At 45.6% G+C, this 26,714-nt stretch overlaps 1 protein-coding gene across 1 annotated transcript in view; it reads right to left on the bottom strand.

The window, feature by feature from the left end:
- Nucleotides 1-7,587: 7,587 nt before the first annotated feature.
- Nucleotides 7,588-26,714, bottom strand: part of PSMB3 (proteasome 20S subunit beta 3) — a 55,898-nt gene continuing 36,771 nt past the window's right edge. Inside the window, exons 4-6 of the mRNA XM_078645620.1 lie at nucleotides 10,274-10,451; nucleotides 9,272-9,366; nucleotides 7,588-7,714 (exon numbers count right to left, since the gene is read on the bottom strand). Coding sequence (XP_078501746.1) covers nucleotides 7,666-7,714; nucleotides 9,272-9,366; nucleotides 10,274-10,451 — 322 coding nt within the window. The 3' untranslated portion in view covers nucleotides 7,588-7,665. The remainder of the gene's footprint in view (nucleotides 7,715-9,271; nucleotides 9,367-10,273; nucleotides 10,452-26,714) is intronic.

Raw genomic sequence — 26,714 nt, 5'->3', positions numbered from 1 at the left:
ACACCCAATCATGGCTTGCCGATAATCACCTCAAACTCAATGCTCTGAAAACTGAGTTCCTTCTGATCTCACCTCCCGCGAAAATCTCCACCACTCAAACTTGACTTAAGCACCTAACTGCACTCAATGTCCAACCTACCATCGTGGACTCAGCGAAATCTTTAGGCATAACACTTGACGCCAATCTCAACATGCAGCAGCATATCAGCAAGGCAACTAAGGGAGCTAATTTCCAAATCAATAACTTGAGGAAACTTAAACCCTTCCTCCCAGCCAAGGACTTCCAAACTGCAGTACAAGCCCTAGTCATTCCTCGCATAGACTACGGTAGCGTCGCCCTCTGCGGACTCCCCCTATCTACAACTGCACCCCTAAGAGCCTCTTTGAACGCTGCAGCGAGACTCATCACTGGATCAAAAAAAAAAAACACTCGCATATTTCCCCTGACTTAAAATCCCTGAACTGGCTGCCTTTTGAAGCCAGAATACTTCTGAAAATTGCCTGCATGACACACAGGGCTGTACACCACAACTCACCCGGCTACCTCACTCAGCTGACAATATCTGGTGGCTCAAGAACCACTAGAAGCACAAAAAATCTTCTTCTGAAACCTCAAAGATTACGGAAGGAAAAAACATATAAACGCTCCTTTTCAGAAATGGCACCCAGGATCTGGAATACACTCCTTCCAGAAACCAGGCTTATCTCCTCCACTGCATTTTTTAAGAAAGAAGTAAAAGCTATCCTCATGGCTAAACTCACCTGAACTTTTACTTTGGATCTATTTGAGACACTGCACCTATTTGTACTATTTGCTTATCTGATTGTCTATTTGTATTATTGGTTTATCTGATTGACTATGCTCCCTCATGTACCTACCCTATTTTGCTACTCATTTATTACCTACAACTATTCTGTGCTCAAAAGTCTGTTAATCACTCTCTTGTTTTCTTACCCCTTGTTTTTGTAAAGCGCTCCGATATCTGAAAAAGATCTTGTTCGCGCTATATAAAACTTTCAAAATAAATTAATCAGCGAAGAAGAACCTACATCTCATGTTAGCTTTGGCTAGGTTTTTGCCGTCTGCCACCAATTACTGGCCCATTTTACAATGAGTTTTTAACTAGCTCCTCACCAACTCCCAGTGATAGCAGTCATATCTGGAAAGTAATCAGACTGAACTGGCTTTCTTCCATTGTGTGACCGACGTGAACAGCCAGCTGCATTGATCTTATTTTTTATTTAACAAGTTTTCTATAGCGCTGGCCAGACCCGGAGGGGGAGGAGCATCCTGTTTCCTAGTGACCTCTACCGAGTCAGCCCAGTCGCAATTAAGTAAACTTTTCATTCCACTAGTACTGGTTATGATCAATGCGGAATAATTCTACTTACAGGACCTGGCGCAGTGCAGAATATAGAGCTAAATATATGTTGATTTAATTTAAAAGAAAAAAAAAATAGCAACCCAAGTAGAGACCAACTGCCCTAAACAATAACCCACTGAGCACTCAACGAAATCAGACCAAGGATCCTGCAACAAAAATGTCAGCCCTAGACACAGCCTTCATTTCAACACAAAGAGAAGGCGAACTGCCACACTTCAGCAAAACCAGATTCATAAGCTGCTCCTTATCAGTCCAAGCAAGCAAACTTTGAAACTCACAAGTTCAGAAAAATTACAATCCAACTGCGCTTTCCAGAAGGCCATCAATATTTGGCTCTTCATAATTTTGAAGATGTGTGTGATCCATAACACCATATAAAACATCTATGAAGGGGTGTGTGGCTAGCTGGCCAAGATGGCAGACACACTTCCTTGAGACTCCGCATCCTTACCCCTTTATCCAACATGGATCCTGAGCCGGCACAGTCACCGGCCCTTTCTATCAGTCAGAAAGTATAGGGGGGGAATCTCCTTCTCTACCTGACATTTCTCCTGTGTGGGCTCTCCATCCGGTTTTCCTGTGGTCTCATGATGTAGTCGCCCGGATCGCCAGAGTCACTTGAGGCAAACACGCAGCTGGATCAAGAGTCATTGCAGCCCTGGAGATCAGATATTAATGGGCGTGGACGAAGGTCTTGTGGAGAGGGCTGGCTGCTGGGCATATAGACCACCATTAAGGAGTGAGCTGCACCCTGACTATCTTCCTTCCTGTTTAGGGGCATGTCCTTGTGCAGGAGTGATGGGGCCAGATTGGGCCAAAGCCCGCTTGGGCCCCTCATTGCCTGCGTCAACATCAGCTGCCGCAGGCCCCCCCAACGGCTATTCCTGGCTGCGCTGTGATGGCCAACGATCAGCCTGGCCCAAACTGCCTTGCTGCCTGCGGGAGAAGAATGCAGCCTTGACCACCCACAAAAACACCTGCATACACCAAAGGACGAGGTGAGCCGCTCGAATAGGGTCGGCCACACTCCAGCACATCCACTACTATTGCTGTACCCAGTGGAACGCCCCCTCCCACCTGGTATCACGCTCCCACATCGGTCCAGAGGTCAGATCTGGCCTAGGCCGCACTGCGGGGCAGCCGATCAGTGGTCCTAATATTTTGCTTGCCCATGACCGGAGTACTCTCCCTTCCACTGCAATGGCCCCCTAATGCTGTTCCTGGCTGTGTGGTGATGATGGTCGGGCAACCTGGCCCCAACTGCCCTGCGACCTGCAGGGGGAGTGTGCAACCCTGGATGCCTGCAAACACGTCTGCATACTCCAAAGGACGAGGAGAACAGCCCGACGGTGGCCGGCACGCTCCTGCAGGCCAGCTACTGTTGCTGTTCCTTGCGGACCCCACAGACCTGGTATCATACTCCCAGCACCGGTCCGAAAGCCGGATCCGGCCTAGGCTGCGCTGCAGTGTAGCTTGCGGGTGGGTAGGCGAACTGTGGTGTATTTTGCCATCCTTCCCCGCAGCCACCTACTTTGTCGAGAGGAGATACCTGCGTAAGCCTCAATTGGGAAGGAATCACGGGGTTCGGGAGAGGAGGTGGGGCTGGGGTGCCGCTCGACGATTCAAGTTAGGATTCACTCCACCTCCCCTCCCCTGGACACACTTACTGGACTGACCTGGGGATGAGATACGTGGCCCGACTGTCCGCGACCTGCAGGGGCCTGCTTGCTCAAACCATGCAGGTGTGTGTGGGGCCTAGGTGAGTCGCTGTGCTCAAATTGCTCCTACTATCCAGCTCCGCGCATGTTGCTGTGGTTGAATGAGATACCAGCTCCAGATCGGGAACCCCGGATACACTTACTGCCTAGGTGAATGCATTGCTTAAGCATCTACCTGCATGTACACCGAGCTACTACCTTACCAGGGAGACACTGGTACCATCCCCTGCAGTAGGCGTCCATCCCAGACATTCCGCACAGGAGGCATTGATGGACAACTGCGGGCCTGCTGATGGCTACTGCATAGCAGATAGTGATGGGTAATCTACGATCATCCGCTCCACGCAACCTGCACTGAATCCAGTGAGACAATCGGGGGCACACCCAGAGGTGGAGACGACGCAACCTGATGCGGCTCACAGTTCCAAATTAGAAACCGTCCTGTTAGCAGTGGAAAAAATTGGTACTGCTCTTGATCAAAAGCACACATCACTTGACAGCAGGATAGACAAAGTGACAACGGATTTCACTCTCCTGCACACAGACCATCGTAAACTAGCTGACCCCCAACAAAACTCAAATTTGCTGCAGTTGGTGCATTGACGTATAATAGTCACCTGCACTCTTTCCCACACTTGACCAAACAAACTACCATGGCTCCAACACACATGGATCATAATTGCCAGTCATTACAACTCAAATGGAAGTGGCACCGAAGGCCACACCCACATAGTGTCTCCAACCCTTAGCACTGGAGGACTTACCATACCTGGGGGCACTTGGTACCGCTGCAGCTGAATACTTTGAATTCAACGATGGCTCCACCCGCAACAAATTCAACCACGAGTGGGATGCCTTTAAGCTTTACCTGTCAACAGACAAGGGGGGGATTGGCAGTCCTGAACATGGGACAGTACTACCTCGCCTCACAATTTCAATAGCTAGTCAAATGGCTGGCGGGAATCCAACTAAATGACACTGCTGGTCTCTCCCCGCCCTGGTCGACTGTGTCCATACTTCGGCTGTTCCACCCCTGTGCCAAAAACAGACTACCTGAACCTCAACTTTTGGGAGTTGCTTACCAGAGCAACAGCAGAAGCATATACATTAGGCGCTGGTCATTGCCATATGCATCAGCACTGCTTCTGCGGGGTGTGCCGTGTGGTGACCTCAAAACCTCATCCACAAAGCGGACTGCCTTGTTAGAGACTGAACTTCACACTTTGGGGGCTTTGTACCAAGATGGTGCCTTACGACACATTGACAGAAGTTTATGGCCACCCTCCCGTTCAATTTCTATTGTACAACTCATTGATTGCCGGCTTGGGTAGCAGATGGGGGGACATGAGCACTGAGTGCAAAACACATTTGACCATCCAGTACTTCATGCCATGGGGCTGGGGAGCCATCTCATTAAATGGTTCGCTGCTTCACTGCAACAACACATAGAGGTGTCACTAATGCCTTTGAACAAATATGTAGTTGTTCCCGCACAACCTGTATTTCAAAATGAATTTTTGCGATTTAGTGTGCTCTGTGGGTGTGTACTCCGGTCATGTACACTGAATTATACTTGAGTTGCGTACCCAACAGTCGGGGCGTCCCCACAGGCACAACAAGGCCCCAAGTGGGGTTGTAAAAGTTCGTAATCTTCAAATAAATGTCAATGCTCAAATCTTATGTTCACTTCTTCATGTTTACTTTCTTCATATGAATGATTTCCTTTTGTGATTTCATACACATATTAATTTCCAAATAATCAGTTAATTCTCCCCCATGTTAAACCAGCGTCCCCTCATGTAATAAAACAAAAATTAATATTATTTCACAGCTTGTTGTTCCCTGAGCATGGGGAGAATCAACTGATTATTTGGAAATTAACATGTGTATGAAAACACAAAAGGAAACAATTCATATGAAGGAAACAATTCATATGAAGAAAATAAATATGAAGTGAACATAAGATTTGAGCATTGACATTTATTTGAAGATTACGAACATTTACAACCCCACTTGGGGCCTTGTTGTGCCTGTGGGGACGTCCCAGACTGTTGGGTAAGCAACTCAAAACGTATGTCTTTGAGGCAGCACTGGGCCGCGGACAGGCATCACCCCTTCACAGACTAAGAATGGGCCAGGTACTGGGTAGTCCCATATATAATCCCCTCCGCGCTGGTTTCCACCTCATCCAGCATACATCGTACAAAGGGCATACCTCACCCCAGCCAAAATAAACAGATTCTTTCACCACAGAGGCAACTTGCCCTAGATGCCTAACCACTGATGCCGATCTCCTCCAGATATTGTGGACCTACCCAACCCTTCATACATATTGGCGATCAGTTGTCGCTGCCTGCATTGTTCGCACTCTGTCACACAGTTTGGGGGGGGGGGGCGAATTTTACATCTCTACTCCAAAAGTAAGTCACCTCCTGCTTTCTTGTCCTGGGCATGTTAGTAGCCAAATGCCTGATCACGAAACAGTGGAGGCCGACTGACCCTCAACTTTAGATCCTTAAGATGCTAGTTACTAGTGTGGGCTCAGGCGGAGAGCATGGCACTACACGATGAGGATGCCCTAGCCCTCCAGAAAATCCCCAAAGCTGCAAAATGGATGTTATTTTACATGACCTTCAGGGTGAACTACTATTAGATGTGCACGCCATCGCCTCCCCAGCTGAGTTGTGTGCTGCGCGACCCTGATTTACCCTTGCATAATTGAGGCAGACGCACTGTGTAAGGGAAAATGTGCTCGCCACTATTCACTAAGCCTACATCTGACACTCACGGCCACAAGCGAGCACGCCTCATTTGCAATCAATTCACACGAGGCCAGACAACACCCCAGTTGGGCCAGGTTTTCCCAGTTATTCTTGCTTTGTCTAACCCTTACTCAACCGCCTACCACTACCTGCAGGTACAGAAGGAACAGATACGCCACAACCATTGCATAAAGATACTCCCCGCAACACCATTGGCATCTGCTGATAAACGCTCCCAAGCAAGGCATACTTATATACCTGTCCACGCACACCATCCCTCGTACAAGCACGATTCCAACACTGGAATGTAAACTGTGTTGTACAGGAAATGCTGTATATTGTTTGAAAAATCTGTATAGTATCTGACAATATTGTTTGTAATGAAGTACTCCTTCCCTTTGCTTATAACTTTTTCCCACTTAGTATACGAAATTATAAAAACAGATTTAAACAAAAATAAGACATCTATGAATATAGCACATCAAGCATACAGACAAGAAACAACTCAACAAGCATAACTGCATATATGCAAATAGCCCTCGAGCGGTCTCTTTAGACAACCAAGCTGTTAAACTAGCAAAGACGAGAAGACGCCTTGCTTGAGTGATTTACATGCAAGTGAAGGAGCCTTGTATGCCCAGCTGTTGGGTACCACACTTGAAGAGAAAGAAAATAATTATTCAAGATGTAGTAATACACATCACTCTACCTGAAGGAGGAACACGTTTCCAAAATGATGAATAGTATGCGTTCTAGTGCTAGGTTGATCCAAGCACAATACTTTTTTTGTTATAGGCACTATTAGTAACCATTACACAGGTTATGCGGCAACTGCTGTGGAAGGAGCTAAATGTTCTTTTATACAGCTGCTGCCGTGTAAGGAGCTAAAGGTCTAGGATCATATGATACCACATTGCCCAGACATTGTGCGCAATTTTGGGAAGGCGTATTACATAATTTTTCAGCGATTGAGCCTTAAACTGTCAAATACACTTTATTTGCAGCACTACATGATATGAAATGCTGAGTGGCTAATTCTGTTGGTAGGCACTATGTTGTGAAAAACTGATGTTTATTGGATTTCCGATGGTCATAGAATGGAGGAAGGGAAAACAACATATACAAAGAACTGAGAAAATAAAATATAAACGGCACCGTGTAAACAAATATGAAAGGATTTGAACTCTAATAGGCAGAGATTGTTGGCGTAAAGATGAGATGTGACACCACTCTAGTTTAAACTGTCTTTTTTGGAGTGTACTAGTTTATTTAGATTATTTATATTTTGTAGTGTTTTTGCATTTTATGCAGACACATCCCATTTGTGATCTGATACATTACTTAAAATATTTTTTTCCCATTAAAAGTCCAGCAAAACCTTGCCATTGCCGGCATAAATCCCACTCGCCATGTGGTGACTCACAAATAAGTTTTGCAGAATGAACGTTCCATGAGGTGTGCACCCTATCTCTTCTCACATAACCTTCATAATATCCCATGTCAGAAGTGGTATGTATGCCACAACGCAACTACACCACATGCCAGGTCATGTATCGCACGCAGCTTTCAAAGAGATGCTACCGCCACCCTCCAACCAAGCATACCTGTAACTGCTACAGCCTAAGTATTATGATGCCATACTTTTGGCACTTCAGCGCTATAAGAATGCCAGATGATATACCTTTCCAAAGAATTGACGACCAATATATCCAATACAAAAGATCACAGGCGGCATACAGAATTTTATTTAAAAAACAAATATTTAACTGCTTGAAGTGGTAATGAACAATGAATGATCTGTTAATCCATACGGGCCTTCAGAGTTTTCGTGGTGATCTTGTCTTTTTCTCTGTAGATAGGACAAAAACAACATTTGTAGTAGAGCAATAAGTGTATCTATGTCAATATAGACCAGAAACAATAATTTCATGCATAAACATCTCATTCAGCAACAACATGTATTCTCAAATAAACCTGTTCTAGTTCAACTGGAGTTTAATCCTGGGGGCAGACAGAAAATCACTGACCCTCCATACCGCCCACTTGGATATTTCGGGGACTGATTTGCCATTACCAGCGTAACAAACGAATGCCACCGTCTGAGCCTTCACATGGCTTCACAAATTAAAACTTGTCCGCCTCCTTCAAGTAGTGTTAATCACATACCTACCCTGAACCCTAACGTGCACAAAATAAATTAACGTTACAGTATTTAAAATGTGCCACAGATCTTTGTAGTTTTTGCGACTATAAACCAAACTTGATGCTCACTAACGTTGCCTTCTGAAAAGGTTTCTGACCTTCTCCACCATTCTAGAGGTGAACAGTCGAACTTGCGCCAGAATCGACTGGTGCATAACAGCAGCAAAAAAGGCACAGGAGAGAGAATGCTACAGCAGAGTCTGGTTCTGGCCACTTCCTAGAGCACAGCAAAATCCCACAGTCCAACAGCAAGAAGTCACATTTGAAAGAATTCTCAATTCCTCTCAGAGACTTTTGCACCGTTGCTGTAGTACTGGTTACCTGATTGTCTATTGGTATTATATTTTGTACATGACTGATATCCTACTATGCTATTTCACTTACTACCGACTACTATACTGTACCCAATAGTTGGTCTAACCACCTTCTTGTTGCCCCTACCCCTTGTTCCTGTAATTTTTAAGAAAGAGGTAAAAGCCATCCTTATGGCCTAAGTTCACTTGATCTCCTTTGTTGCTGGATCAAAGGCGCTGCACCGCTTTTGTTTTATTAGTTACTTAGTCGTTTACTGGTATTATATCTGTACATGATTGCTATCCTATTATGCTACTATATTGTACCCAATAGTGTATTTAATCACCCTCCTGTTGCCCCTACCGCGGTCTCTGTAAAGCGCTCTGATATCTGCAAAGATCTTGTTCGCGCTATATAAAACTTTGAATAAATAAATAAATAAATAAAATAAAGGCCCCTTGTTGGATTGCATGCAACGGTCAACAAAATAAGACGACGAAATGATGTCTCCATTTCTGCCTTTTCATTTCCTTTATTTTCAGAGCGCATATGTAATCAAAGTCACCAAAAAGGCAGCTGGATGCTTTACATCCAGAAATATACTTATTGCTCTTATTAAAAGTTGAATTTCATTTCTATCCCTCTGAAGTTGTTCAAGAACACAGATTTCTTCTTTGATCTACAAGCTACTGACGTTTCAAAGTCACAGGAAAACAGTGCAGTCGTGAACTTGTCCGCAACAGGTCTTCCAGCTGTGCTGTTGCTCTTTTGAAGTCCCCCAAAACGCTCATTACTCCAACTGCCATCCCTAAGTCTAGGACACTGCATCAAAGAGTTTCTCTGTGAACAAAGCAACTATCACTCACAACAGTTGGATTGGATACATAATAACAAGAGACAATATACTCACATTACATGCACAACAACTCCCATGCCGGACACAGCATCCCTGTCCACTGCGTTCAACATTGCCTGAGAGATCGTTTCAAACAGGTCGTCAGGCTCCTACAGGGAAAACAAAATAAAAGTCAAGAAAAGGTCATGCCAGAGAACTTTCCAAAACTTTCAAGATGGGCTATTTCCCATGTCGGTCTTGTTCTCCCAGGATCTTGTCAATCGCCCAGATGTTGTGTTAACTAGAAACTGTGATCTGCAGAAGTGGCACCTCACGGTTTTCAAAAATTAATGTTGTTTCATTCCTAATCTCTAAAATAATGAGTCTGCATCACTGTCCAGTTGTGAAGACATCAGAACAAGAACGACTTGCATATCAATCTTAGTATACTCATGTCCACAATCGCCGATTCAGTTTAAGACTGAAGAAGCAGGCCCCCATGCTCTAGTCTGAAACTAGCATCTTCTTCTCAAGTGAGGAAGCAAGTCCAATCTATAGGACGCTTCAACTCTTTCAGTTAAGCAAAAATCAAGGAGAAGAGAAGGTCTCCGAGTAGAAGACCTATTTCTCAACATACAATGGGGTTCCACCATGCTACCGTCTTAGCAGAAGACAATAACTTTGTCATTAGAAGAGCCCAGCCTTTAAGAAACAATGTAAGCCTGAGATGAGCCCAGCCAACTCTGCACAATGCCTCTTACCCCTGAAGGCTGCTGGAAGAACAAAGGGGCAGGCTAGGCTAGTAAACAGGTTGATGGCATTTGCACCAAGTACCCAGCTACAGTTTCATACAGCCAACCCACCTACTGAATGTGGACCATCATAAACTACCATATTAGGGAGAGATCACCAACTACCAGCTTCCTTACAGACTCTGTGCACTCAGAAATGGCAGTAAATAGCATGCTAACCCTAAAAAAAAAAAAAAAATTTAAAAACCACCTAAACACAAGACCATATCAAATAGACGGCAATGACCTTATCAAGGAGCAAGTCTTAATGGACTCCATTACTCACCATGTCGGGCTCCCATAGGGACTCACACATTCCGTACATCTGCTCTGCGCAAGTACCACTGACAACAAAATCCTCTGTCACCATTGGGCAGCCAATCAGATCTAAAGAACATATGAATGGTTCATAGGTTTTGGGGTCTAGTCCAGCAATAACCGGCTCAACGTAGTAGGGTCCGAACCTGGAAGTAGAGCACAGGGCAAATATCAATAGAGTTTTCCTTAATGTAAAAGGACGTCACAGTGCAGCATTTATCCAGCAGAAAGCAAAAGTTGCTCAACTGGATGCCCGTGACATAAACATGCATACACCCTCTTGGAATTCAAATACAAACCCTAGACCACAGTTGCAGACTATTCCGGTTCAACTCTTTGACCTTTAAAGTAGGGTTATAAAAGAAAGGTTCCTTGCAGTACGAGAATGTTTTACTTTAAAGGGGTCAAATGTCACAACGATGTCACAAAGCACCTCAAAGCCCCAGCTGACATAAAATATATTACTGGTGATTGTTAAATACACAGAACGGTGCAAAGGGAAAGTCCCCGTCACCCCTATACTGGATGGCCACTTTAAGGCTTTTCGCTTTTTTTCCCTGGAATCCCTCGATAGGGAAGTCAAACGGTCACCATGGTAACTTACCTCTACCATGCGTGAGGAATGTATGATGGAACCACACGAGCCTTACAACGAAAATGTAATTATTGCATAGGTAGCCTTTACCCACATGCGCGGTCTTTTTGTGGGCCCATTGCTTTTCGTGTCTTTCTTTCAGTGTTCTTTAGAAATCCTTCCTTCCAAGTGGTTAATCTTTCCTATTTGGCCATCCTTTTCTTTGGTTGTTTAGTCCCGCGGGGCGGCACCCCATTACGTGTAGCCTTTCACTTGTCTTATTTTAGTTACTGCCTCCTGACCTTTTTCTTAATTCGGAAAGTGGACTTCACACAAGTTGTAGTAAAGGCAGGGCCTTGATTGCACACATTGCTATGTTAGCATAAGCTTAGTGGACGTTTAAACGCCATTTTGCGGCTTTTGCACAGGATACTGCATGTAACTGGTGTTGTAAGTTAGACTGCTTGAATTTCTTCACATGAGAAAGGCTTGTTTTCAGCATCCCTAGACTTGCATTGCGACCTTAGTCTGTACAGTGTGTGCAGAAGCCTCCAAGGTTACCAAAACAATGTAAGCTGTTATTCGAGCTGATCGGCCCACACTCTAGACACAACATGAACACAGCTGCAGCTAACAGAAATTCTAGTGCCTTTAATATTACACTGCATGCATGATGAGGGAGAGGGAGAGGGAGAGGGAGAGAGCTTTGCTGATCCTGATGTGATTCACTTCTGCTGATCTTGGAGGTTTGGGGTTACCCATTTAAGTGTAAGAGACCACCTTCTATTATTATTATAAAACCTAGTTCCTAGCAGGGGAGGGTGGTACACAAGGCATTTGTAGGACCGGTTTCCACTATCATTATAATAAGATTTCTCCCTTTGAGTTTTATGGAATTGCAACAATGCTGATCGTATTATTTTTAATCATATGCCTGCTTATGTTAGCAAAAATACTGCATCTTAGAGCACGTCGTTAAAATAAACATTTTAAACTTTTCTGTGTCTCCGTTTACTCACGCTGTGGACTGGTATGAGAATAACAAACAAAAGAGTGTTCTTGATTCCCACCATTCCTGAGAGTAACCTAAGTCGCATATTCTGGGTTGTCTAATCATTGGTAGCTTTGATATAGGACGGAGAGCTAATTAGAGAGACATGCTAGTCGATTAGGGGTTCTAGGTACTGAGGTGAGTTTTTTGGTACACAATTCACTGAGGTCCTGGGTCTCTGTGCACAGTTCTGTGTAGGAGCAGAATCCCCACAACAAAGCGTTCATGTTTTGAGCAGCTATGAGCTTCTCTCTTAACTGGAATATTATATATATTACCTCGCGGTCGCCAGTAGCTATAGTTAGGACCAAATTTCCATAAGAAAAGCATGTTTTGGCTTGGCCATAACTTTAGCATCTCTTGACCAATCATCATGAAATTTTTCCCAAAAGTGTCACAGTGGGTTCTATTGTTTGGGGGTGATCTGTGCAGTGGGGACCGAGAATTTGGGCACAAAATAAAGTCGCGTTTTTAATGTTAATTCCCATAGGAACCTTCAGCCATACCTACAGCTGAACAGACTTACACCAAAATTGGCAGAGAGGACTACTGCAATTCTCTTCTTACTGGCCTCCCCAAATCCCACCTGTCCCCCCCTTAAATCGGTTCTCCATTCAGCAGCTCGTTTCATTTATGGAGCCAAAAGAAGCGACCACATCACACCCATGTGATCCACCCTCCGCTGGCTTCCCATCGAGGCTAGAGCTATCTACAAGACTGCCTGCATCACCCAAAAAGCCTTGCACTCCTCTCCTCGCTACCTGGCGAATAAACTGAAACTCTCTGGAGGCTCTAGACCATCGCGTAATGCGGAACATTTACTGCTTGAACCTCCCACTTTCAAGAAGGAAAGATCGATGGCCCAATCCTTTTCAGGCAAAGCAGTGAGAATCTGGAACTCAATTCAATTCCAAAGCTTTATTCAATTATTAAAAACAATCACAAAAGCATACAATATAAAAACACAGAATACAGACATGTCAGCGGAGGAGACAACTCATCAATAATGAGATTAAAAGAATTAAAACACCTGGCTTTTCCTATGAGAAACAGCTTTAAGTAAAAAGGTAGCGGTAAAAAAATAGATGTCAATGGTATCAAGTGCAAATAATAGTTTCAGTGCTTGGGCTGTAGTATACACAGAATATTTCTTAAAAACCGGTCTGAGATAGTAACGACTAAGGTGCATATAGAGGGGGCAAATAAGCATAAAGTGCAAGGTGCCTTGCCTAGATAGCCAATCTCCCTGCCCCTGTGATGGCCTATGAATTTTCATCTCTGGAAAAGCCACTAGATTGTGTACTATACCAAGTCTCATCCTCGTGAGAACAAACTGGTGCGATTGCTTGGTAATAGATTTAAGGTACATAGGCATGCCCCGGTCTTCCAACATATTAGAATAGTAAAATACATGAGTTGACATGGGGCTGCATTTAGCCCTGCGTAAGTTAGATTTGGTCCCTATAAAGACATTTTTGAGTTCCTTTTTTGGTACTAAGACAGCACTATGGGGGTCATTAACAATGTCCAGGTTAAAGATTTCACTATAAGAAGATGAAACATAATTTAACCAGGGAATCTTGCGGGTGTTGTCCAGATTGAAACAATCTAAAATAATCCGCCTGGTAAAATCAGTCTCATCTTTAGCCCAGATTGACCTCCAGACCATTAAAGGTATCATTCCCATTAGGTCTGTAAGATGGTTCATACCCACCTCGTTATGGCACAATTCATTAGATGCCGAGGAGGGTAAACAAAGGAGTCTTTTAAGGAACCGGTTCTCGGTGACTTGTAGTTCCCTGTGCTTACAATAGCCCCATATACCAGACCCATATAGAGCAATAGATACACATCTATGCCTGAATCTGGAACTCACTTCCGCCTCAACTCCTGACCACCACCTCCTCCCAGGCCTTGAAAACGGACCTCACAGTTCTCCTCCTCCAAAGACACCTCCAAATTTAATTCACGCCCTCTCTATTATCTGAAGGAAGACCTTCCATTTTAGAAAATTCTATTCTATTCTCCATGACTATGGAAATGCCTTCCCAGTGTGTTCTTGTGGTTGGAGTGTTTGCCATTTATTGCAGTATTATACTTCTACCTGTGTTTGTTACTCTTTTGTAACATGTGCACGTCACTTCTCTTGTAGCACACCGTTTGCTACCTCTTACATTTTGTTTGCTTTAGATACTTGCACAAGTGCGACCTATGCCTACGTAATGTTTGTTCTTGTGCTCGAGTGTCTGCCTTTTATTGCAGTACTATACCTCTACTGGTACTTTGTACGCTTTTGTAACTTGCACACATGTCACTTTTTCCTCCTGTAATGTACCATTTGCTACCTCTTGTATTTTGTTTGCTCACAATTGTCACTTTTGCCTCATTTAACTTAACGTTTACTTTTGTAATTTGTTCACTTGTAATATTCTCCTCATGTATCATTACCTATTGTGAAGCGCTCGGACACCTTCGGGTAAAGTCCGAGTTATATAAAAACGCATAAATAAATAAATTTGCTTACTTGGAGTAAATCCGTTCAGTGGTTGTAGAGAAATGTAAGTTTAAATCTATAATGATATATCTGGTTACAGATATTTTGCTGTGGGTTCGCAATGAATCGCAAAATGCACATGCCAAGCGGGACTGCTCTGACTGGATGGAGGCAACCTGAACAGAAAGTTGTGGCCACCATTTTATCTCGGGGATGAACATTTCTGAAAAAGGAAACATAAGAGTTCAGAGTAGAGGTACTCTGACTCCATGTTTGAGAAATGGGGGTGCAAGTGACAAGCTGTGTCCAAAATCGATTTTTTTAAATTGTGCGCAATATTTGCGACAACGACCCGACCTCCAGCACGGTCGTCGTGTACTATCACGGGGACGTTGCAACTATCAATATCGTTGCGAACATTGGTGAAAATATAAAAAAATATGTTGTAAATCATTAATATGCATTGTTAAAGAGATGTGGAGTTATTTATATAGTGAGTTATCTACTGTGATGGTTAGAATGAATAATATAATTATTATTTTTCAATGTGGTGTTGGCTATTGAAGTCCTGCTTTGCTTTAGTCTGTTGCGACGTAACTGTGGGCTTTGCAGCGGCCAACGGCATCGCGATCTCCTGTCTCACTGCGAAAACGGAAACTAGGGGTTAGAGATGGTTGTTCTAGAAAGATCAATCCACTATTACTAATTTGTTGGCTCTAACCCTGCTTGCGGAAAAGGCTGTCTTGAATAAACAAAACGTATACAGTTCTTTTATTGATCTTAAGGCAGCCTTCGACTCTGTGCCTCGAAATTTATTATGGAAAAAATTGTCAGATCTGGGGATCTCAAAGAAATTGTTGAAAGCTATTATACTTCTGTATACCAACACTTGGGTTCAAGTTAAGATTGGGGAGGGTAATTTCTTAACAAGGAAGATTAGAACATATAATGGCCTGAAGCAGGGCTGTGTTCTTGCTCCTTGCTTATTTAATTTATTTTTAATCAGATATTTCTCAGCATTTGGATGTTGTTAATGGGCATGATACCAGGCACTGTCTTTGGAGACCAAATTCCAATCTAATTGCTGCTTGACACACTGATCTGTCAATTCCAAAGGTTGCTTTAAAAACCTTAACAATCAGTAAGTCAAGCACCTTCACATCCTTTCCTCTAGTAATCGGGGGAACCATAAATGAGGGTAGGCTGCAACTTGGCTTTGATTACTTTAAGTATAAACTCGTATGATTGGCAGTTCAGTGATTTTTATAAACATTTAAAAACACGGATTGGAGACAGCGTTGAAACCACCGCCCACTACCGTGGCGCCCAGGGGAAGAGCGGCAAGGAGGGCGGAGGTCTGTGCCAATGTAGAGGTAAGCACAGAGGGAGGCAAGTATATGAACATAAGATGGAGAGGGGAGCCAGCCAAAGAGCCACACACCGTCACATATGTGCCTTGAGGGTCGTGGATCATATGGGACAGAACGAAGGGTAAGTTGCGTCGCATGAGGATGGCCACCCCTCAGCAACCCCTGGAGAAGTCGGAGTACCACCTCTGTCGTACCCGTAGCAAGCAATAAAGGGGTAGCAGTTACCCACTAGGTGTGTCTCCTGGAGGAGAAGGATTTCAATGCGGAGGCGTTGCGCATAGCGCAGGACAGCGGTGTGTTTCAGCCTGTCCAGGAGCCCGTTAACGTTCCAGGACAGGACGTGGAGGGAAGCCCTGGTCGTAGTGTCGTCAGTCATGGCGGGTGGTGTCTGGGGCTAGACTGCGCCGCCCCATTGGGCGGTGTGAGTGTTTGCTGGGACCTATATGTGTGCGGTAGGTCCCCTCCATCGGAAGTAGTAAACCGGTCCATTTTGGTCTGTGTGGAGGCCGGTGTAGGTTTGAGGCCCCTGTCCCTCCCCAAGCCTGGGGGCCGGTCACAATGTTGCTTTGGCTGCAGGAGACCGGGGGGGAAATGAAAGTTTGGTGTGGGGGGAGGGGGTCCAGGGACTTGCAGATGCGTAGGAAGTCTGCAAGCAACTCAAGGACCTCGCCAGATGGGACTAATCAGGGTACATTGTCCAATGCAAGGACACAGCTCAAATGACGTCAGTCACAGATCCTCCGGGGGGGGGGGGGGGGGGGGGGGGGGGGGAGGTGGGGCACGGAGGCTCAGCGGATCCCAAGGGCACAGCCCCAGGCCCCGTCCAGGCCTGGGTATCACCGGTGTCTGCCTGGGGTCTCTCAAGTGACCAGTCATCCGGAGGATTCCTGCTAAACAAATGGCCTGAAGATGCCGAGATCCCCAGCGCCACCCGATCTGGTAGCCGAAAATTCCCCCTGCCCAGGGCCGGACCCACTGCTGATCAAACCTGCCCAGGCCAGCCCCCACAGCAGCTGGGATCCGCCACCAGAGGGCACCGGCAGGCGGGGGCACGAACACGCCCAAAGGTCAAGCGGAAAGGGGGGGGGGCACCCTGTCAAAGGTCCGCCCACAAGAGAGCTTGGTCACCACCCGCTAAGATGGCAGAGTATGCCCAGCCCAGGCCGGACCCCACCACCACCACAGCTCACCGCGCGAGCTCGCGCTGATGCGGATTCAGCAGTGCCAATACAGGCGGGCCGCGGCACAGCAGCCAGATATATGCATAGGAGAGGAGGGTCCCACTTGCCGCTGCCCGGTAATGCAGCCGATTTCCACCTCCATAATGGAATGAGGGAGATCCAGCAAAGGACGCGACCAGGCGGCGGGAGGCCCGACCCAGTGCCCGCTTTGCTTGCTGGGAGAGTCTAAATTGCCAGCTCCGCCACCTTAGGCCCTCCGAATTGGAGCTAGCCCCTGAGTCAAAGGCACAGGCGCCCCCGGAAGCTCAGCGCGTGTGGGAGAAGAGAGTTGGGGGGGGGGGGCAGGAAGGAGGGAACCTCCAGCACCCGCCACCTCTGCCCCTCCCGCGCCAGCCGACGTACTGGCCTCAGAATGTAGGAGGATTTTAGCGCGGGCCACGAGTCGCGCCCCCCCCCCCCGCCCGAGGCGGCTCCGGCCGCCTGGCCCCACCAGTGTCACCGCTCAGCAGGTAGGATGCGACTGGCCGCAGCAGGTCGCTGCACTCAGGAGACCCCAGACGATCTGCACCGGCACCAGACCACAAAAGAGGAGCACCGCCGTTCAGGAAACTGAAGGCAGTCAGGCAAGATTGCAGATGGGCACCGATGTCCGTGGAATCCAAGGCGGATGACGGAGGGGTCCGGAGCACTTCTTAATTGCGACCCCCATCCTGATGCCTTCGGCCACGCACCCCGATGCTATTAGTTTTAACGGCTTATAATTTCTATTAATAATTTTTGTTGCGATGGTATTCATTTGAAATGTAACAATAGCTGGGTTATCATCGCAGCAAATTGATGCATTTTTTGCACATTAGCACTTTGAAAGGAAGGGGAAACGAATGATTATTTGTCAGAATATTTTTCTGTTATATCTACGGAAATAGTATGTAATGCACACCGTCACTTTAAAATGTAGAACGTGCAATAATATTTTGTGATTAGCGATGTAAGGTGGCTAGATTTGGGCTTATTGATACGTTTTTAAAATTGTATTTAGGGGACAGTATTTTATATTATGTGATGAGAAGATGTTTGTAATGTAAATGTATTTTCTTGGAGACATAAGGTGTTGTGATTTTAATTAATCAAGCAATAAAGATTATATATGTTGTAACATTATACACTAGAAAAACATGAGTTTGAAGGGTACAGTAATAAACCCCTATTGTTAATAATAATGTAATGTGTGTGCATGTATGTGTTTTCACTTTATGGAAAAGGCTTGACAGTCGCGGTTAAGTGTGACATCGCGATGTCCCGAATAACAGCGAAAATGGAAAATAGTTATGAAAGATTGTTTTTAAAGAAACTCAGTACAAAAATATGAGTTTAAACATGCTTTGAAAGAAGTATGTATATAATAATGTGTAGGGCAATGTTCAGAATGGATTTTTAAAAACATTTTTGGATGTATTGGTGGTCATTGACTTTGTTTTCCATTTTTGCGACATGTTCATGGGGATCGTGACGTCGTCACGAATATAAAAACCAACGCTTATTAATCCACTGAAGAAAATACAAGCTTATAAAAATACCTCTAATAGCCATTTTAGATAGAAAATACAATTTAAAAACCTTAAAAATTCAATAAAAAAATAAGAGGCTTCATGGACATAGTTGGGAAATAGAATTTGTAAAACCTTAGAAATTGATAGAAAAATAATAAAGGTTACAGGGCCTTTATAGTGAAGTTTTAGCATTAAAAAAACGTCGAAATTCAGTGGAAAAAAAAACAAAGGTTGCAGAGAGGTTATAGTTGGGCTGACATTTAACTCTTACAAAACCAGAGAAATTCTGCAGTTATAGTTAGCTGGGCTAACTATAACTTGCGCCTCCGCAATGCACTGCTTATGACCTCACATATTACATCACTCATGACATGGTCAGTGACCACTGATGACATCTCAAATGACATCACTGATGACATCATCCACAGAACCTCTGATGCACCCACTCACACCCCCATGCAGACCTACATAAACCCACTCCAACTTCCAAACTACCATTCTTGAAACCATTGACACCCATACCATTACTTACATACCCACTCACGGATTCATAGGTCTACACACACATCCGCCCAGTCACCCATAATGCCACTCATACACCAACTCGCTCACTAATACAGCCACTGATATATCCACTCATACAGCCACTCACACAGTCAGTCACTCAGAGCTACTCACACACCCACTCACTCACCCATTTACTCACCTTTACAGTTATACACACTTATTCATACAGATGCTAACACATACTCACTTACCTATACAGTCACTGATGCAAACACAGAATCACCCATACAGCCATTATCACAATCCCTCACTGACAGTCACTCATATACTCCAACACTCACCTAAACTGCCTTTCACACGGATCCCCATGGATCCTTATTTAGGGCCTAATCCTTTCCAGGTTGGATTACAGTAATGCCCTATACCTGGTTGCCCCAGAAGCTACCATAAATAAATTACAACTTATCCAGAATTCAGCAGCGAGACTGCTAACTGGGTCATCAACCAAGCTTTCAGCCAAACCCGCCCTCAGAACTCTCCACTGGCTGCCAATACGGGAGAGAATTAAATTCAAATCCCTGTGTATTATGCACAAATCCCTACAGGCCCACCATCTTAAGAAGTCTGGTGGGCCCCTACTAAGCCAATAGAGCACTCCGATCTGATCACCTGTACCTCGCTAATGTCCCTAGAATAAAGAAGGCACGAACAGGAGGACGTCGCTTCTCCGTCAATACCGCGACATTGTGGAACTCTCTTCCACTTAAGATCTGCACTGAACCCAGTCTCCAGAAGTTTCGTAAACTTCTTAAAACTTTCCTCTTCCCTAAGGTTCCTTAACATCGCTATCCCTGCTGGAATCTCTACTCTTAGCGCTGGAACGCCCACGGGTTACCACGCGCTTTATAAATTCTCTTCCATTCAATTCCATATCCAGTTACTCACCCATATACCACTGACACATTAATTTACTCAGCAACACACCCAAACACACTTTGTTACCTATACAGCCCCTCACTTACACACTCACTAACCCATACAGCCACTGACACACTCACCCACACAATCATCCATGCAGGCAGTCACACACCCTCTCACCCAGCCACACAGACACACATGCACCCATATAGGTACCTTAGACACCAAATCAATCACCCACACAGCCACTCACATACCCACTCAGCAACCCATACAGCCACTTAGATAACATCTGACAGACTGATACAGAAATTCATGAAACCTGGTCACTCAGCCACATATTCACTGAGCCACCAAATCACTCACTTATACAGTCAGACACACACCCACTGACTCATGAATACAGGCACTCATACAGCCACTTTTTTTTTAAATACATTTTTTTTTTATAGAGTTCTATGTAGCGCGAACTAGACCCGTAGATATAGGGTATCAGAGCGCTTTACACAGCACAAGTTTTGTTACACACGGATACATTCATTTTTTGTTAGGCACGGGGAGATTAAGTGGTTTGCCCAGAATCAGAGGATGTTGAGCGTCGTTGTTGAGACTCGAACTCGGTTCCCCAGCTTCGACATCGATCGCTCTAGCTGTAGGCTACATCCTCTCCCCACACACCTGGCGGATGGAGTGATGCACTTAATCAAATAAAGCAAGCAAATTTACCTGATTGGGTCCGGTTCGTTATTTTGCGGCAAGCAGACAGAAAAACGAAGTTCCTGTAATTATATATATATATATATATATATATATATATATATATTTATTTAACACAAACATTTTGAAAACACTTAGTCACTGGATGATGTCATCAGCGATGTCACCAGATGTCACTGACCATGTCATCAGTGATATTATATGTGAGATTATAAGCAATGCATTGCGAGGGCACGAGTTTTAGCTAGCTCAGCTAACTAGAACTGCCGAAATGTTCTGTTTTTTGTACAAGTGAAATGTCAGCCTAACTAGAACGTCACTGTAACCTGTGTTTTTATTCCACTGAATATAATATATTATAGATACATATATCGACCCCCAACCCAGAAAATCTACCTACCCCAAATCCTAAAAATACCCTTGCCACCCAAATACCCCTACCCACCCTAAAATACCCTGGACACCCACATACCCACTCTAAAAATTCCCTTGTCTTCCAAATACCCCTACCCACCCTAAAAATACCCTTGCTCCCCAAATACCCCTTCCCACCCTAAAATACCACTGCCACCAAAAAACCCTCACCCATCCTAAACCTTAAAAATAACCTTGCTGCCCAAACACCCCTAACGCACCCTAAACCCTAAAAATACCCATGCTACCCAGACACCTCGCCCCACCTTTATCCCTAAAAATACCCTTTCTACCCAAAAACCATCACCCACCATAAACCCTAAAAATGCCATGGCCACCCTAACAGTTAAATATACTCATGCCACAAAAATACCCTTACCCACCCTAAAGCCTAAAAATACCCATGCACCCAAATACCCCTACCCACTCTCAACCCTAATGCCTCAACCCTAAAAATACCCTTGCCACCCATATACCCTTACATATCCTAAAAATAACCTTGCCACCCAAATACCCCTAACCACCCTAAAAATACACTTGCCACCCAACTACCCCTACTCACTGTAAACCCTAAAAATTCCCCTTGCTACTCAAATACCCTCACCTACCCCTAAACCCTAAAAATACCCTTGCTACCCAAATACCCTCACCCACCCTAAAAATATCCTAACCTCCCAATACCCTCACCCACCCCTAAACCCTAAACATGCTCTTGCCCCTATGGAAGAGCCTCAAACAGGTAGGTGATATTCCAATCATTTATTCACAAAGGCCATAGGCAGTTTGGCAGAAACAGTCATCAATCTTCTTGCTGCCAGGCGCATTTCGTGTTGTCCGTCCTTAACCAGGCATTTTGTACGTTGAACAAGAGAGGAAAGTGCAGCCTGGTATATATTCTCAAAGACTGTCCCCGTGTGCTTGGTCACTCGCATAGCCTTATGGTGTTTGTAGTTGCAAATGTATTCTCAGTGAGTCTGTCTTGTGCATACGTTAATCACTGTTCAATAAAACCACAGTGGGGTGGTGATGTCTCACCTCAACCTGGCTGCACACTCATGCCTCCATCACGGACTACCTCCCCTCAAACTGGTGACACCCAATGGAGTCTCCACGGGTAAGCTGCTGGAGCAGCGCGGCTCTTCCGCAGCTTGGGCAGCCGCTCAAATCACAATTCCAAAAGGTTGCCCCTGTGGAAGAGCTTCAAACAGGTAGGTGATATTCCAATCATTTATTCACGAAGGCTGTAGACATGTTTGGCAGAAACAGTCATCCATCTTCTTGCTGCCAGACGCGTTTTGTGGTGTCCGCCCTCAATCATTGGCATTTTGTACCTAGAACAAGACAGGAAAGTGCAACCTGGTAAGACTACTGATGAAGTTCTCATTCGTGGATTTGATGTTTCTGACGATTGAGCAGATCCGCAATCTGATTGTATACCCCTGGAAGATATTCGGCTAAGAGGTATATTTTTTGAGGAATGGCCCATCTCCATACGCTTTGCGCTAGGCGTGAAAGCTGCAGAGAGTGTTTTTGTACATAGTACATTGCTGTCATATTGTCCATACGGACGAGGACAGCTTTGTATACGAGATGCATTTGGAGTGACTTTAATGCGAGAAAAATCGCCAGTAATTCGAAGTAATTGATGTGGAGCAGTTTCTGTTGATGGGTCCTCATACCCTGAATGGTATGGTTTAAGAGCTGCACTCCCCAGCCGGTGAGCGATGCGTCCATTGTTAGCACCATCTGTGATACCGGGTCTAGGAACGGCCACCCTTTGGAAAGGTTTTGTGTGTTCCACCACTGCAGAGAGCGAGTTGTGCAGCTGTTCACCAACACCAGATCTGTAAGTTGACCTTGACCTTAGTTCCACTGTTGTGCTAAACATTCCTGTAAAGGATACATTTGGAGTCTTGCATGAGGTACGATTAAAATGCAAGAGGCCTTCATCCCTATTAGTTGCATAAACACTCGAGCTGGTAGTGAATGTTGAGGTTGAAATTTTAATATGAGAGCTTGCATGCTGGTTATCCCGGCTGGATTTGGTTATTTAAGGGCTTTTGAATTATCTATTGTGGCGCCTAGATACTGTTGGGTGTGGGACGGTTGAAGATATGACTTGGTGAGGTTTATTGTGAACCCTAAGTTGTGCAGCAGCTGCATTGTTTTGTGTGTGGGGTGCACACAATCGCTGCGCGATTTAGCTTTTATGAGCCAGTCGTCGAGGTAAGGAAATACATTAATGTGTTGTCTTCGCAAGTGAGCTGCTACAACTGCAAGACATTTTGTAAAGACTTTTTTTTTTTTTTTAAAGAACCTTTATTTCCGTGAGCATGAAGTTACAAACACGGGCCTACAACCAGTGTGGCCGGCCGCTAATCAAATCGAGCAGAAATTAGGTAGGAAATATCACGTCAATCCGGCGCTTAAAAACAAAGCCACATCCAGGATACAGCAGAGAATCAAGATAATACGTGATACCAAGGATTTGAAACGGTTCATTTTTAAATAACCAAAAATTAAATCGAAAATCGACATCGCATTGTCATTCCCGCTCCCAACACAGTCAGCTAAAACACAATATCACTCCGATGATGAACATAGTTGAATGGGAAAGGAGAAGAGTACTAAAGTCAGGATAAATGCAATAGTCACGTACCAAGCACGGTATGCGAGCCCCACCCCTGAAAGGGAACGTACTATGGGAGACATGATGACGACGACATCGAAGAAGGAAAAGGGCAAAGGGCCATAGAAACAAAAAAGGAGCAGACAACAAACCCATCCCTCAACCCCCCACCCTGCACCCCTGCAAAAGGCTACGGCCTACCCCCCCCAGCAGCGTGCCTGTCGCCCTAAATGAGAGACCCGAAATATAGAAAAGAAAGAGTAAAGAAGAAAAAAGATTGAGGAGAAGAGCCGGCGATTCGGATACCCATTCCCTCCCACCCCCGCATACTAGCATCGTATAGACAGAAGCAGTATAAAAGTATAAGTATCAGCAAGCACATAAAACGCAATCAATTACAGCCCCACTAGACGTGCCCTTGAATCACCATTAAACAGCAAGAAGTCCCTCCAAATCCCAAACGAGGTCACCCCTGGCCACTTCTGTCAATAGTATCAATGATGAACAGTCCTGCAGACGGGATACAATTCGGTACAAAAGGTCCAATCGTTCCAATCAGACCAGGTAGCGCAGCCGCCCAACATGGTCGCAGCCACCGAGAGACAACTGACGATGCATGGCGGATGTCAGAATGCAACAATACCCAGACCACCAACAGTCTCAAGTCCAAAAACAGGTCCGCCAAGCACGGAACGGAAAGCACAGGATGTGGGAAACCCCGCAGCACAGTCCGGGCCTCATGTACCATGGATCGATGTAGCTTCTCCACTCGCTGGACAGAAAAAGGGGGCCCCGGTGAGACAACCGCTTGCGGAACAGGTATAACAACAGGAAGCTCAGAAACCAAATCTATTCGCGCCTCCAAGTCTGTAAACTCATCCGGGGAATATGACACTGTAGCAGAGGGAGATGCATCGGCACCATCTCGAAAGCAACCCAGTCCGCTACAAAATGGCGGGTCAGCAATGGCGGCGATCCTTCCTTCCAAGTCCCGGGCTCCCCGGAGCAGTGTAGTCCGCAGGGTTGTCAGTGCAGCCAATACGTGGCGACACGAAAGCGTTTCCCCACATTGCCAAACTCCGGGGGTCTCAAGTTCAGCAGTTTCTCTGTCCCTGGGAGGGGCGCACCCCGAGACGCCATCCGCCATTTCAGCCATCTCGTTCTCCTCCTCTTCCCCTCCACTTCAGAGTCTCATCCGACCACTGGAGTCAGCAGGCCCCACGGCTGGATCTCGACAGTCGGCGCTTGCTGCAGAAAGGAGAGTCACCAAAAGGCCAGACGTGCTCTCCGCAGCTCGCCGGGAGCCACCCGCTGGATCCCGGACGGGACTATCAACATGGCCGGGCGTCTCACCCAAGGGGAACCGGGCAACATGGGCTCTCTCCGGCTCTGCAGTATCTCGGGTTCACGGGGCAACCCGCTATTGGGAGTGGGCTGATACCAACAAACCCGGTTCGCGGCTCTCAGGCTCCCACTGACCGGCGTCTCATCCCGACCAGGGCCGCCAACGCTACGATCACTGCAGGGCACCCTCTGCACTCGAGGCCCCGGCTTCAGCGCCACGAAGGCCGACAAGCAGACGGGGACGGTTCTTCGGATCTACTGCACGGTGGAGCCCCAGAAACAGACGGTAAGTGATTGCTTCCCTTCAGCAACTTAGATCAGCAAACCTTGCCCAGGGTTATCTTCAGGATATACGCGCGGGGAGGAAGGACCCACGGAGCCAAGCGTTTATGCAACCGTTCCGATCGCCATCTTGGCTCCTCCCCTTGTAAAGACTCTTGGTGCTGTAGTCACTCCGAATGGGAGCACTTTGACTGATAGTGCTGACCGTCCACTACAAACCTTAGATATTTCCTGTGAGCAGGGTGAACAGGAATGTGGAAGTAGGCGTCCTTGAGATCTAGAGTGGCAAGGAAATCGCCTTGTTGGAGCAATGGGAGGACCTGTTGGAGAGTGACCATGTGAAAGTGGTCAGATTGTATGTACAGGTTTAAACAGTCTGAGGTTTAATATTGGCCTGAGAGTACCGTCCTTTTTTGGGATGAGGAAGTAAAGGGAGTAAACACCTGTACCTTGATGGTGTTTGGGAACCGGTTCTATTGCATGTTTTTGCAAGAGAGAATCTCTTGTTTTAGAAGTGTGAAATGTTCTGTGGACATTGGACGTTGTTTGGGAGTTTTGTGCGGAGGGGTACAGGCGAGTTCCAGGCAGTAACCATAATGGATAATTTGTCTCACCCACCTGTCTGTGGTGATGGAATTCTAGACAGGTAGGATCTGTGATAGTCTTCCTCCGACCGGAGTGGAATAGTCTGGGGGGAGTGGAGGGAAGTCACTGTTTTGTGGTAGGGGAGGTGAGGGTGCTATTACGGCGACCTCTTCCTTTATTTCCTCTGTAACCCCCTCTAAAACATCCTCTGTTAGAGGAAGTTGGTGTGGGGCTTTTGTAGGAAGAAGTGTAGTCTGTCCCAATGGTTTTGGAGGCATCCCTGTAAAAGGAGCGACGAAAGGAAGCTTTAGTCGTTGGTGACTGTAAGGCTCCCATGGACTTAGCTGTGTCAGTGTCTTTTTTCATCTTCTCTAAAGATGTGTCTATACTAGGTCCAAACAACTTGTTCTTGATCAAAAGGCTGATTAAGAATTTGAGACTGCACCGCCTGCTTAAAACCAGATATGGCCATGCGTGCCTGCGGAGTAAAATACTTGTATTAACAGCACGAGATGCTGTGTCCGCAGCATCAAGAGCACATTTGATAGCGGTGTTTGTAATTAGCTTTCCCTCTTGTATGAGGTTGTTAGCTTTAACCCTATATTGTTCTGGAAGATGTTGCATGAGTGTCTCAAGCTCTTCATAATGCGCTCTATCATACCTGGCCAACAAAGTTTGGGCATTGGCAATGCGCCAGTAATTTGCTGCCCGAAACGCAACCGGTTTAGCAGATGCGTCCAATAATTTAGATTCTTTATCCTGAGGAGGGCATCACCTGTTTGGGAATTTGCCA

The sequence above is a fragment of the Lissotriton helveticus genome, chromosome 5_1 (assembly GCF_964261635.1).
Source record: "Lissotriton helveticus chromosome 5_1, aLisHel1.1, whole genome shotgun sequence".
Taxonomy (NCBI): Eukaryota; Metazoa; Chordata; class Amphibia; order Caudata; family Salamandridae; genus Lissotriton; species Lissotriton helveticus.
This window is presented reverse-complemented; position numbering and strand designations above follow the sequence as displayed.